This window comes from Scleropages formosus, chromosome 1, assembly GCF_900964775.1.
Source record: "Scleropages formosus chromosome 1, fSclFor1.1, whole genome shotgun sequence".
In the NCBI taxonomy this organism is placed as follows: Eukaryota; Metazoa; Chordata; class Actinopteri; order Osteoglossiformes; family Osteoglossidae; genus Scleropages; species Scleropages formosus.
Genome location: NC_041806.1, coordinates 3,741,638 through 3,754,308, shown reverse-complemented (window position 1 = coordinate 3,754,308; position 12,671 = coordinate 3,741,638). Strand labels below are relative to the sequence as shown.

The 12,671-nt window shown below is 52.0% G+C and overlaps 1 protein-coding gene across 1 annotated transcript in view; it reads left to right on the top strand.

The window, feature by feature from the left end:
• Positions 1–10,242, top strand: part of kif19 (kinesin family member 19) — a 42,744-nt gene extending 32,502 nt beyond the window's left edge. The window contains exons 8-20 of the mRNA XM_029255360.1: positions 1,148–1,294; positions 2,184–2,306; positions 2,396–2,534; positions 2,692–2,866; positions 3,727–3,925; positions 4,086–4,356; positions 4,680–4,801; positions 6,353–6,516; positions 6,756–6,861; positions 7,739–7,862; positions 7,964–8,343; positions 9,448–9,613; positions 10,061–10,242. Coding sequence (XP_029111193.1) covers positions 1,148–1,294; positions 2,184–2,306; positions 2,396–2,534; positions 2,692–2,866; positions 3,727–3,925; positions 4,086–4,356; positions 4,680–4,801; positions 6,353–6,516; positions 6,756–6,861; positions 7,739–7,862; positions 7,964–8,343; positions 9,448–9,613; positions 10,061–10,212 — 2,268 coding nt within the window. The 3' untranslated portion in view covers positions 10,213–10,242. The remainder of the gene's footprint in view (positions 1–1,147; positions 1,295–2,183; positions 2,307–2,395; positions 2,535–2,691; positions 2,867–3,726; positions 3,926–4,085; positions 4,357–4,679; positions 4,802–6,352; positions 6,517–6,755; positions 6,862–7,738; positions 7,863–7,963; positions 8,344–9,447; positions 9,614–10,060) is intronic.
• The last annotated feature ends 2,429 nt before the right edge of the window (positions 10,243–12,671 follow it).

Sequence of the window (12,671 nt, the reverse complement as noted above, 5' to 3'; positions counted from 1 at the left end):
TGGACATGTGAGCAGAAGGTTGCAAGTTTTAGTGTGCATGCGAGACGACCTGCTGCCCGTGTGATCAAAGTAAAATCGTATTAGTGGATTAAGTAGGATGGTAAACCTGTACCGTGTTGTCGCTGCGGCGCTTAGGAGCGGTCGTGCCGATCTCAGCTCTTGGTGCCTCCAGAATCTTCTGTCCTTAGTATTGACCGGAGTGTGTTTGCTGACATCGTGACTGATGCCATCCGTGTGGTTACCGGTCACCGGCTAAACGCTCGAGTAATAAGGAAATACACACACATATATTCAAACCGTGATTACAGTAATCTACCCATTCATAGAGCAGGGTAATTTTTACAACATCAATGGAGGGTAAGCAGCTTGATCAAGGGTACTACAGCAGGAAGTTGGATTCAAGCCTGGGTCCTTGGAGTGGATGGCAGCAGCTCTACCTGTTACGCTATTTGGTTTCGAGATGAGCAGTCAGCCCCGGGTTCGACCGTCTTAGCCACACCGGGTAACCTTAGCTCGTTCCTTCCCGAGGATCTGCTTCTTCACCCTTTCGTGGGGTGAATGAACTCGAGGGTCCGGTGACATCTTCACCGGCGCCCTTTGACATGTTTGGGAGCTAAGGTAACATCGGCATCGTTTGCTGGCGACGGACACGGGTCCGATTGGCGTGCGGAGAGAACCGCACGGTCCATTTGCGTCCCAACGAACGCATGAGGTGGATTCGAAGGGAAGCACCGATTTGCTGTGGAAATGGCCAAGGGAAGGTTAGTTAGCCAGACCACAGAGCGTGTATGAAGTACTGCGTCGAGGGTTTCACATGCAGGATATTTCACCGAGGCTCCTCGTTCCCTGCGTCCCAACCAACGATGGCTCGGCTGTGTCCGAGAACAGGGATCCGTGCTGCGCGTGAGGTGCGTTTCCTTCCAAACAAAGGAGATAGATGAGTCCCACCGTCGCACCATGAGCTGAGGGGGAAACTGGGTGACTGCAGTGCCATCTTCTGGTGGCCGGGTTCTATCACACACCCAGGGGGGTCATAGATAGATAGATAGATAGATCATTCACACTGTAATGACTTGCGTTCCACTAGAGTAAAGGTGCTTTGACACAGCACAGGGGTCAAGTGACGCTGTCCGCCTCTCGCCCTCAGACGCAGAACAGGGGTCAGAGGTTAAAGGAAGGCGCCCACATCAACCGCTCCCTCCTGGCGCTGGGGAACTGCATCAACGCCCTGAGCGAGAAGCACGGCAACAAGTACGTCAACTACAGGGACAGCAAGCTGACGCGGCTGCTCAAGGTACGAGCCGTCGCCCGGCGCGCTTAACGCTCTCTTCTTATTTTGTGTCAGCACTTGGGAGCTCACCCACACCCGCATCCAAAAGGGGGTTTGCACCCCCCCCCCACCCGTCTCGCTCGAACCGTTCTTTCCCTTCACCCCTCCGCGGGGCCCCAACAGTAACTAAAATGGGTTTTGAAATTAACCACGTGTTTACAATGGGATCAGTAGTGGAAATTAAATTTTGCTTGTGCCCCCTCCCTTCGTAGCCCTTGGGCCCCCCAGGGAACAGGCGTCACAGATTAAGCAGTGCCCGGTATTCACTTACGAACAGTTTACATGAGCCTGGAGCATAGAGCTGAGAGCTGCTACCTTTATGTTTGAAAGTTGCAGGTTCGAATCCCGCCTCCTGCTGTAGCACCCCTGATCAAGGTACTTACCCTAAATTGTTCCAGTAAAAGTCACCCAGCTGTAGAAATATGTGAATAACTGTTGGTAGCCTAATAATATTTTGAGAAAAGTGTCGGGGGGGGGCACGGTGGCGCAGCAGATTTGGCCAGATCCTGCTCTCTGCTGGGTGTGGGGTTCGAGTCCCGCTTGGGGTGCCTTGCGATGGACTGGCGTCCCGTCCTGGGTGTGTCCCCTCCCCCTCCCGCCCCACGCCCTGAGTTGCTGGGTTAGGCTCTGGCTCGCTGCCCCCTGCTTGGGACAAGCGGTTTCAAACAATGTGTGTGTGTGTGTGTGAAAAATGTCGGTTCAATGAATAAACGTACTTTCGTTACATTTATTTATTCTGCATATTTAAACGTCTGGGGAATGGTTACAGCACCTGTTCTAAATTAAGAACAAATGTTAAGCAGCGATGGCGTGCAGCCCTTCTGCCCTGACGACCCCTGTGTTTGATCGACAGGACTCGCTGGGCGGGAACAGTCGCACCATCATGATCGCCCACATCAGCCCCGCCTCCGTGGCCTTCGAGGAGTCGCGGAATACCCTGTCGTACGCCGACCGTGCCAAAAGCATCCGCACGCGGGTGAGTCCGGGGTGGCGCGGTACTGTCCTCACCGAGCGCGTTGGGGTGCCGCGTGGCGGTCGCTGAGGTGTCCTCCTTTCGGGCATCAGGTGAAGAGGAACCTGTTCAACGTGCCCTACCACATCGCCCAGTACACCAGCATCATCGCCGACCTGCGCGGCGAGATCCAGCGCCTCAAGTCCAAGATCGCCGAGCAGTCCAGACGAGCAGATATCCGCAACGTCCAAGGTCCGCAAACTCAGTACCGTGAAGGGTCCTCTCTTTGTCCGGCGCCCTTCCTTATGCGCGCATAGGGCAACCGCGTGGTTTGGGCTGGGTTCCAAGCTCGGTCGGCTCTTGCCGAGCGCGGAGCCCGTGTAACGGACCGTGTCCCTCTGACCGGCAGCCGAGGTGCAGGCCCACGCCTCCCAGCAGAGCCGCGCTGAGACGGAGCAGCTCCGCAAGAAACTCCTGGAGGCCTTCCGCCAGCAGATGGACGTGCGCAGGAGCCTCGTGGAGCTGGAGAACAGCGACATGGACATCCAGGCGGAAGCATCCAAGCACCTGCTCGCCATTGCCGAGTGAGTGTTTCCGTCACCGTGGCGTGAAACGTGGACGGTTGGTGACATAGTGGGTAGGCTTAGAGGTCCCGGGTTCGAACTCCTGCTGTAGTACCCTTCTGTAGTCGCTTCTGTGTGTGTGTGTGTGTGTGTGTGTGTGTGTGTGTGTGTGTGTGTGTGTGTGTGTGTGTGTGTGTGTGTGTGTGTGTGTGTGTGTGTGTGTGTGTGTGTAACATTTGTGGGGATGGTGTGGTGGCACAGTGGGTTTGGCCTGTGCCTGCTCTCTGGTGGCTCTGGGGTTCAAGTCCCACTTGGGGTGCCTTGCGGCAGACTGGCGTCCCATCCTGGGCGTGTCCCCTCCCCCTCCAGCCCTGCGCTCTGTGTTGCCGGGTTAGGCGTCCTGTCCAGGGTGTACCCCCCCCCCACCCCTTGCGCCCAATGTTACCGGGAGGGCTCCGGATCGCCGCCACCCGGCTTGGGACAAGCGGTTATTGACGACGGATGGATGGGTGCAATAGATAAAAATATGTTATGTCCACAAACTTCTATTAAATGGTGATTATAGTCCAGCTCATCCCATGAATAACGTTCCTCAGCTCGTTACTCGTTGCCAACACCAAACACGTGACCCGCTGTAAACACTGTGGAAGTAAGTTGAGACGTCGCACTCCCATGGTCCCGTCTGCCTTCGGTGTGCTTCGCTGCCATCTGTTGGCCGGGAATGGGAACGCAGGTCACGTTAACTCCACGACAGAAAAGCAAAGAAAATTTTTAAAAAAAGAAGACCTGAAAAGATGTTTGTATCTTTGATCATTTGAAATTCTGCTCTGGGACGAGGCAGTGTTAATATTAAACACCTCTGTCTTCCATACGCGCTGCAGCTGGGAGAAGGAGCGGAGCCGTCGTGCCCGGAAGTGGCGGGCCGAGCGCCGCAAGGAGAGCTTCAGCAAAGAGGAGAACGAGAAGGAGCTGGACTCTCCCGAATCCCCACCCGATGGCTCCGAGACTCGGGAGGTGCTCCTGGCCAGGGAGAACCTGGTTGCCCTCATAGCAGAGCAGAGGAAGGTCCGCAAGCAGAAGGTGAACACCTGTGTGCACCCTGACCCCTGACCCTGCCCATCCCCCAGCCTACTGACTGACCCAACCGAGCCTCCGATACACTTCCAGGAAAGTGCCGTCTCAGTACTTATCCCCCGCGTGCAGGAAAGACCGTCATGCTGGCACTCCTCCCATCCTCTAGGTGGCGCTAGAGCGCAGTTTCCAGGAGCTGCGGGAACGCGCCCAGCATCTGGAGGATCAGCTACCGCAGCGGGCGAGCTCCGAAGAGCAGCGCGAGGTGCTCAGCCTCCTCTGCAAGGTGCACGAGCTGGAGATGGAGAATGCCGGAATGCAGTCGCGTGCCGTGCTCCGGGACAGCGCCCTCCGCAGGACGGAGGCCGTGGTGCAGCGCTTTGAGCGCCATCGGGAGCTGTGTGACAAGATCATACAGCAGCAGAGGCGCTTCATTGACGGTACGCTGCCCCTCCTTTGCTCTCTTCACACACGCAATATCATTGAAATTTACATTTAAATTTTCACGCTCAGTTAAAAGGCACTTAAATGTACAGTTGCAGCGTAAAGCAGAGATCATTTTGAACCTTGTTCTCACCTGGGCTTTTGAAGAACTTTGAAGAACTTCTCAGCTCTGCGAAGCAATAGGGGCCTGTTTAAAAATTCCACCGATAACATATTTTTGTGCCCATCGCATCGTGATGACATTAACGATGCGGGCAAAGATGTTGAGCTGGGATGTGACCCTGGAAGTGACCCGTGTCTCTGTGGCTGCGGGTTCCAGACCGCAGCCTCCTGGTGTCCCCACAACTCCAGGATCTCTATGAGATGTACGCGAGGGAGCTGGACGACAGGAACCTGGACCGGCTGCTGGCCCTCAACCACATCGCCCTGCGTACCCTCAAGGTGGGTCTGGTCCCGCTTACATCCTGCACGGCTCACGCGGACACAGCACTCCACGATAAACGCGTACAGTCATTGCCTGCTTAATGGCATATGCGGTCGGGGACAGCGCACTTCTACAAATTTGGCAATTTGGAACCGTGTTCAATAATGCCTCATTCAGCATAAGCGTTCAGAGATCCTTTTTCGTTAAAACTCATGTCCTACCGGTTTTGCTTACATGGTACAAGGAATTAACATCACACACACACACATTGTCTGAACCACTGGTCCCATTCGGGGTCGCGGGGAGCCGGAGCCTAGCCCAGCAACACAGGGCGTAAAGCCGGAGGGGGAGGGGACACACCCAGGACGGGACACCAGTCCGTCGCAAGGCACCCCAAGTGGGACTCGAACCCCAGACCCATCGGAAAACAGGACTCGGTCCAACCCACTGTGCCACCGCACCCCCTGGAATTAACATCAGTATGCATCAATTTTTTGCCAATACCGATGTAAAACGTATTTTGTCCACCGCCTGTACATTTCACGTTAATCATATATACTGTATATACACATTCATATATATATACATATATACCTGTATATGTATTAAGGGGTAAGGCTGTAAAAATTTTCAAGTGACCTCTGCGGACGCCTGGTCCCCTGAAGGACTTCGAAAATTTTTGAGCGACTTCTCCAGATGCCTGGTCCCCCAAGGGACTTTGACAGCATTCCGGACTTCGCACCCTTTGCTCGCAGGCCCGCAGTGCCTGGCCTTAGGTCCCCTCTCCCCGAGGGTCTTGATTCCCCCGCGCGGTACTCAGACTTAAGCCCCCCTTTGCTCTCTGGATGCCTTCAGTCCTTCTTGCTGTGCTCTCATGTGAGTCCTCAACTGTGTGTGGCGGGACGTTGCACCGTGAAGGCGACTGGTGTTTGGGGAGGCCGTGAAAAGCGTTTGACTTCATCCGGGTGTGGAATACGGGAACACCACGAGGGAGCGGCGTTTGCACCGTAGGGTGCATCTGGGGCTGTACAATGGCCTCGCGTTCCTTGGCTGTTATATGAGCACGCAGAGCAAAAGTAATATGAGTCATAATATGAGAATATGAACGATCTGTGTGATGATACGTGACCAGTGCTTTGTTTGTTGGATATATGAACAATTCAGACTGTACACGCAAACATGCCCATTGTGTCCAGGTGGGATAGGGAACCGGATGTGCTGTGCCCCATATGGCAGCGAATATAATAATTCCCTTCCAAATTGCATTTGTGAATTTACATGAAACCCAGAGCAATAACAGTGCACACTCGAGGAGGCATAACGCTGTAATCCGACACACATATGCGCGGTACGCTAATAATAGACATAACATAATAGAGTATAAACTCGAACGCACGTAGACACACACTCATGCGAAGCGCTGCCAAATACAAATGCTCGTTCATGCCCACACACCCCGATACAAACAATCGCAATCGTGCAGACTAATGGAGACACACACGCGCACGTAGCCGACGCACTGAGTCCCCGCGGTGCCTGTGGACTGAAGCGGGAAGATGTGTCTGCAGGACGGCTCCCTGCCCAAAATCGCCCTGCCTGGCCGACTTCACGACCCAGTGCAGGACATGGACTCTGACCAGGAGAGCGTGCGCACGCTGGGCTCGGAGACGAGGCGTGGCCGGTCAAAGGTTCGGAGGCACACTCTCCCGCCCATCCTCCCGGAGCCCGAGAGGTAAGCCCCGCCCCCTTGACCGCAGCTACCTCTTTACCTTGAGCCTCGCTCGGGGTCAGTCGTTTATGGTTTGTGGGTGGACACGTAATAGCTCACAAATATCGATGTGTAATAATACTCTCTGTGACCTTGAGGACAGCTTGTGAACTGTCGCTTCCTAATTGCTCGGTGCATCCAGCTTTGACCTGATTGGCCGCTGATGCTCCGTCTCATACCTCCCCCCTTTGTCCCCCTCACAGTGACAACAACCGGGTGTTCAAGACCAGCCCTCACCCTCTCCAGATGAAGAACTCGGTGGTCATGACCCCACCCCCCATCCACATCAACGGGCGGGGCGGGCATGAGGTGAGGGTCTGACGGGTGCTGCATCAGATTGGCGTGGGATCAGGACTCCGGGGGGACCGTATCGGTTAAGCCAAATCCGACACATGATTACTCATAAATCACACCTTTTTGGCTTTGGAGAGCAGCACACATATGATCCTGGAAGCCGTGACTGATCCGCGATGCCCTCGACGGGTGTCAAGTTCTATTCAATCGCATCCCGCAGACCAATGAAACCACCGGGTGTCTTTGGGGTCATGATTTTAATCAGCCGATGGCTCTCTGCATTAAATCACGGTGACAGTCTATGTAGTGGTGTAACTGGACCCTAAATCACTCTGTCAATGTCTCTGTGTGTGTGTCTGACCCTGAAAGCTGAAGGACAGCAGCTGACTGCTGACCAGTGGTGTAAATGTAGTGCTGTGTAAAATTCTAGAAAATTCTCCCTTTTATCAGATGATGGATTCATTTGTTCCGTGGAATCATGCAATCATGCGCATTTCCGTTGGAAGAGGGTCGGAGTATCGTCACGCTCATCCCATGTCGATTTGTTTCCCGAAATCCCGTGCGGCCCTGTCTGGTCCGTGATCATTCATTCTGCTTATTCACTGGTCAGCGACATCTGGTCCAGGCCCACGATATTTGGTCCGACACGATAAACTGAGCTCGCATTCGAAAATTGCACCAAGCTGCTGTGTGAGAGGGACTGCGAGACGCACTGCATTGTGGGAAAGCTGTGCCCACGCTCTCAGTTGCCTTCTGGCACTCTAAGGTCTCCTTCATACTTGCGTGTTTGCATTTGCATCCTTTTTTTTGTACCATTGTGCTTTATTTTTCTTCAAAAAAATTCCTTAACTGCTGTCCCGGCTCTCTCGTGCCGCCTTGTCCTCCTCCTCAGTTGGAGCCCCCTGGCCTGGAGAGCGCGTTTGGCTACGGCCCCGTGAGCCAAAGCGTCAGCAGCCAGGTGGACTCCTCCCCCGAGAGCAGCGAGACCGGTACCGACACCTTGCTCCCCCGCAGAGGTAGAGATTCCTCAGCCGATGGTGATGAGAGAGTTATGAGCGGCTAGCGCCTTCGATGAGGAGTCGCGACCCCCTCGCCCACGCTTCTCTCCGTCGCACAGAGCGCCTGGAGATCCTGAATGGAGTGAAGGACATCACCGTGAAAGCCGCCCGACGGCGCTCTAAGGCCCTGGAGACGGACGCCCTGCGGATCCCTCCTCCGCTGGACCCCACGAAGCACAAGAGCAGCTTGTCCCTGAGCGAAGCGCCCCCTAGGGGCCCGCCACGGCAGCGCGGCCGCAGGCCTAGCCCCGAGCTCCGGCACGCCACCTCGGACGACAACCTGTCCAGCAGCACCGGGGAGGGGCCCAGTCGCCAGGGCACCTGGACCCGCCCACGGCACCGCCCCCACGCCCCCAAGAACCCCACCCCCGGGGAGCAGGACTTTGAGGCCCGGCGGCGAAAGAGGAGGTCCCGCTCTTTTGAGGTCACTGGGCAGGCGGTGAGCTCCCCTAACCCACACCCTCATTTAGCCTCGTTTTGCGGGCCAGACCTCACAGCCTACTGGGTGCGTCCCATTACACACAGCGCCCCGTGTAAGCTGCACAGGAGGTCCCCGTCATTTTCGTCACTCTGCTACTGCTCATAGCTCACAGCTCTGGTGCAAATATTAATTAATATTGCCATCTGTGGGCTGGGGTGGGGTTGGGGGGGGGGGGGTGCAACCGCATTTTTAGCGCACACGCTTCCTCTTCCTGACCGCATGGCACTTCCAGCTTTGACCACGGCTTGCAGAGATAAACGACTCAAACCGAACACGTGCGTTCTCCTTTAGCCTACAGCCATCGACATACAGTATTTGGGACAGAAACACGGTTTTGATTCACCCATATATGGGCTGACAGGTAGCACAATAAGGTTGTTACCAAAAATGGTGAACGAGTAAGCAGCATAGTATGCAAAGCGTCTTTGAAGGCCCAGGAAAAGAGTCGGTCTGGTACCCCTTAAACTTCTGTCTCTGAACTAATAAAGGTTTGTACACATATACACAGTATATATATACACACACATACATACATACATATATATGTACATATGTATTAAGGCAAAAAATATTTTTGTTCTTAACCGAGATGTGGGTTGTATAGACTTTTATTCCTGATATAGATCACTCTTACATGGAAAAGGGAAAAATAAAATTTGACCTTACAAATAACATTATTTTGTCTAATTATCCATAATACATATGCAGACATCATAACTGCACAAAAAGTAAATGTGTTCTTTAACGACCGAAAACGGATGGAAAACTTAACCCATTTTCAAAAGTGAAGTTGGTTAAGGGAATAAATTGATATGCAGTAATTAGGCAGTTGGTTTCATAGAAAATATCACCTACGAAGCTGCAACGTTTCAATGACATGGGGGGGTGCGTCACACCATGTTTCCGTCATGTATATGACAGCATACATCAATTTTCTCATAAAACTGCCTTCTTATTATCACATAAGGTTTGTATTATTTTTTTCCAACATGACAGTTTGTTTTTTGAATTTAGTCGCAAATGTTGTCGCTCATTTTCCGATTACCCCCCCCCCCCCCCAAGCTCTCACAGTCCAAGGCCTCTGGCCAGCGAATCCGACCGCTGAACAGCACCTCCGACCCCCACCTCCACGTGAACGGCCAGCCGCCGGCCCCTCCGCTTCGCCCCCAGCCCCGGGTGGTCCCCCCTCTCACCAAATCGCGGGTGGTGCCGCACGGACACCCAGGAGGTGAGCCGCTCGCCATGGCGTCACCCGGAGTCAGGTGTCTGGAGAAGTGTGGTCAGGAGGACGGTGCGCAACCATGTTTGCGGTTAGCGCTGCGTTGTCCGTCCATGTGAGAGGTAACCAGAGCGTTGCCAGAAGGATAAAATGATTGAGAAATATGTCGTCTGCCATATGTGATATTGTAGCGTATGTTTTCTGCCACACTGACCCCTGATTATTCTCCCTGTCATATCGCACTCCGTACAGTGTGTGTGTGTGTGTGTGTATTTTTTTCAGTTAAGTGCCGATGGCGATTTGTGGTGGGTTCCAACGTGCCTCTGGCTTTGGCGGTTTGCGGCATTGCGAGCCGCTCCCCTTTTCGCTTACAGCAGGAAGCGGTGTGCGGTTTCTGAAGGTGCTGGGACGCACTGTCACGCTGCTTACTCAGCCATCCCCGTGTGCTCGTTGCAGGGCCCACGACGGCGGCTTCGGACGTCTCCTCGTCCAACTTTCCCAGCGGCCACCTGGGTGGCCACAAGCGCGGGCCGCCGCTCAAGCCCCCGCAACCCCTGCTGTACATCACCACCGCCGGCATGGGGGGCAACCGAGGACGCAAACACTGAGCTGCCCCGACCCTCACCCCCAACCCCCCAACCCCCGTTTTTCCATGTCCGGTTTCTAACGGCATCCGCTGTTTTTGACCACACACCACCACTCGGACTCCTGAGCTACACACACGAGAGCAGCTCCGAATTACATTCTGAGTTCGGATCCCATTTCCAGCAAACAACGGTCCCACATCAGGGCCCGCAAACCTCGACAGAGGTTCAAACCGGCCTGTATATTCCCAGTAGCAGTCAGAACAGGATAGGCCTCATTTTTGGGAAAATGAGGAACAGCAGAAGTTTTCATTGATTGATTGATTGATTGATTATTCCCCAGCTTTTGTGACAAGTTTTCCATAAATAAGACATTCCTCTTGAGGAGGGATCCCACCTCGGTGTCTAACGTCAAAAACGAAACGTAACTCTCCCGTTACCGATAGCAACTGGACTGTCCCATCAGGAGGGACACAACACGGCGACTTACCTGCAAACACAGGTGCGAAGTACTGCTCTTTAGCTCCAGTTTCGTTTTGTTAGTACATTTCTTGTTACTACCTTTAGGAACCTTGTTCAGCACTGTGATTTTTGTTTTTTTTTTTTTTTTTTTTCCATTCTTTGACTTCGTGGTGAGCAGAACGGGAGCGGAATTGTCCTTTTGCGTTCGGTGGTCATAACGGCACGGACCACGACGGAGAGCAGATGGGTCAATGTGTGTCCTGCGCACGGCTGCGTTTTTTGGATCTGTTGTCCTGCTGCCCTTTTCCACGTTGTGCAACCCAGTAACTGTAACCTCTTTTGTAATTAGATATTCACTGATTCCTTTTTTCTACACCTTTTTTTTGTACATTTTTTGTAACCAGAAAAAAAAAATTGAATTAATAAAAATGAAAAAAACTGAAAAATGTAATGACCTGTTCTGTGGGAGGAGGAACCTGTAACAATCAGATTTTTTTTGTTGCAAGAAACACTTTCAGAAGACCTTTGTGTCAGTTGAGGGTATTAGGTTTTGTTCATTTTAATTACTAGAATACTTTTATTCTAATATTGTGGGAAGTCTAGAATATCCAGTTGCTGCATGGGCAAATTTATTTACATTTATTCATTTAACTGATGCATTTCTCTAAACCAACTTATAATGTTAAGGTTATAATTATTTATACAGCTGGGTAATTCTACAGGAGCAATACAGAGTAAGTACCTTGCTCCAGGGGTACTACAGCTGGAGGTGAGGCTCAAACCTGCAATTGTTGGGTCTAAAGGTAGTTGGTCTTACCATTATACTACACTTTTAATTCTACTATGCAAATTAAGAGCAGTGGTACACAGCCATGCTGTGTGCACAGTCTTGTGACAAGTTCCTTTTCCATTCTCAAGCTTAAATTTAATTTTATACCCATTTGTCCAGGCATTTCCCAAAAGCATGCACAGTTTCAAAAAAAAAAAACTGCTCTTCAAAGGTCAGTAACTACATTTTCTGGTTTATATCCATCTTGGGATTTGCCAGCACAGTGTCTTTGCTAAGATTTATAATAATCAGAATGAATAACAAGCAGACACAGGGCGAAACGGTGAAATAAACGTTGCATAAGCCTAACATTAAAATAAATCAGTGCAGTTCTGCTGCCTCTGACGGATATATTCCAGTCATTGTTTCCAGAGCTAACAAGCTTTCTTTGGAAATAAATCACACAGTGGCTGGGGATGGCTGGGGATGCCGTTTTCATACCAATTGCCTTGAACGTTCAGTCCCAGGTGTCTTCAAGAAACACATCGGTCCACATCTGACGACTGAGAGCACCGACCTCATTTGTATGTATTGTTTTCTGGGTAGCAAGAAGCGTAGGGGTTCGAACCACTGTTGTGTTAGTCCCTGGTCCATATTACCCTCAGTCAAGGTGTTTACCTTGAATTGCTCTGGTATGAATACCCTACTGTTTAAACTCAAAATTTTGTTATTTTTTTAAAAAATGTTAAGATTCCTGAAACAAAGACATCACCTCAATAAACAATTTTAATAATCACACCGGTAAGATGAATGCCCTGTTAGATGTGAACTGTCTTGGTCTGCATCATATGGAAGTCCGGTGGTTTTTTTTTAGCTGTTTTCTTCCTTTATGTGAAATATTGATTCGGCACAGTGATGAAGAGCTCAACAACATCATTCTTGTATGAGTGAGGAAGCACTGGCTGGGGGTGTGTACGCTTGGGGGGTGAATATCTCACCCAGGGTCATAGGACAGTGCACTGTGGCCAGAAGCGCCAAAATGCGTTTATTCGACACTAATAAGAGATCGCGATGCAATAAAACCTGATTAATTTCATACATCCTGCCAGTGTCACTGTCGGGCTTCTCCGGCGTGCCCTTTGCGAACTCCTACCACATACAGCGCGTCCGACCAATGAGCGCGGCGCAAAACGTTCGGCGACTCGTGATTGGTTGACCATACAGGCCTCCGGCCCACCTACGCGGACTTTTT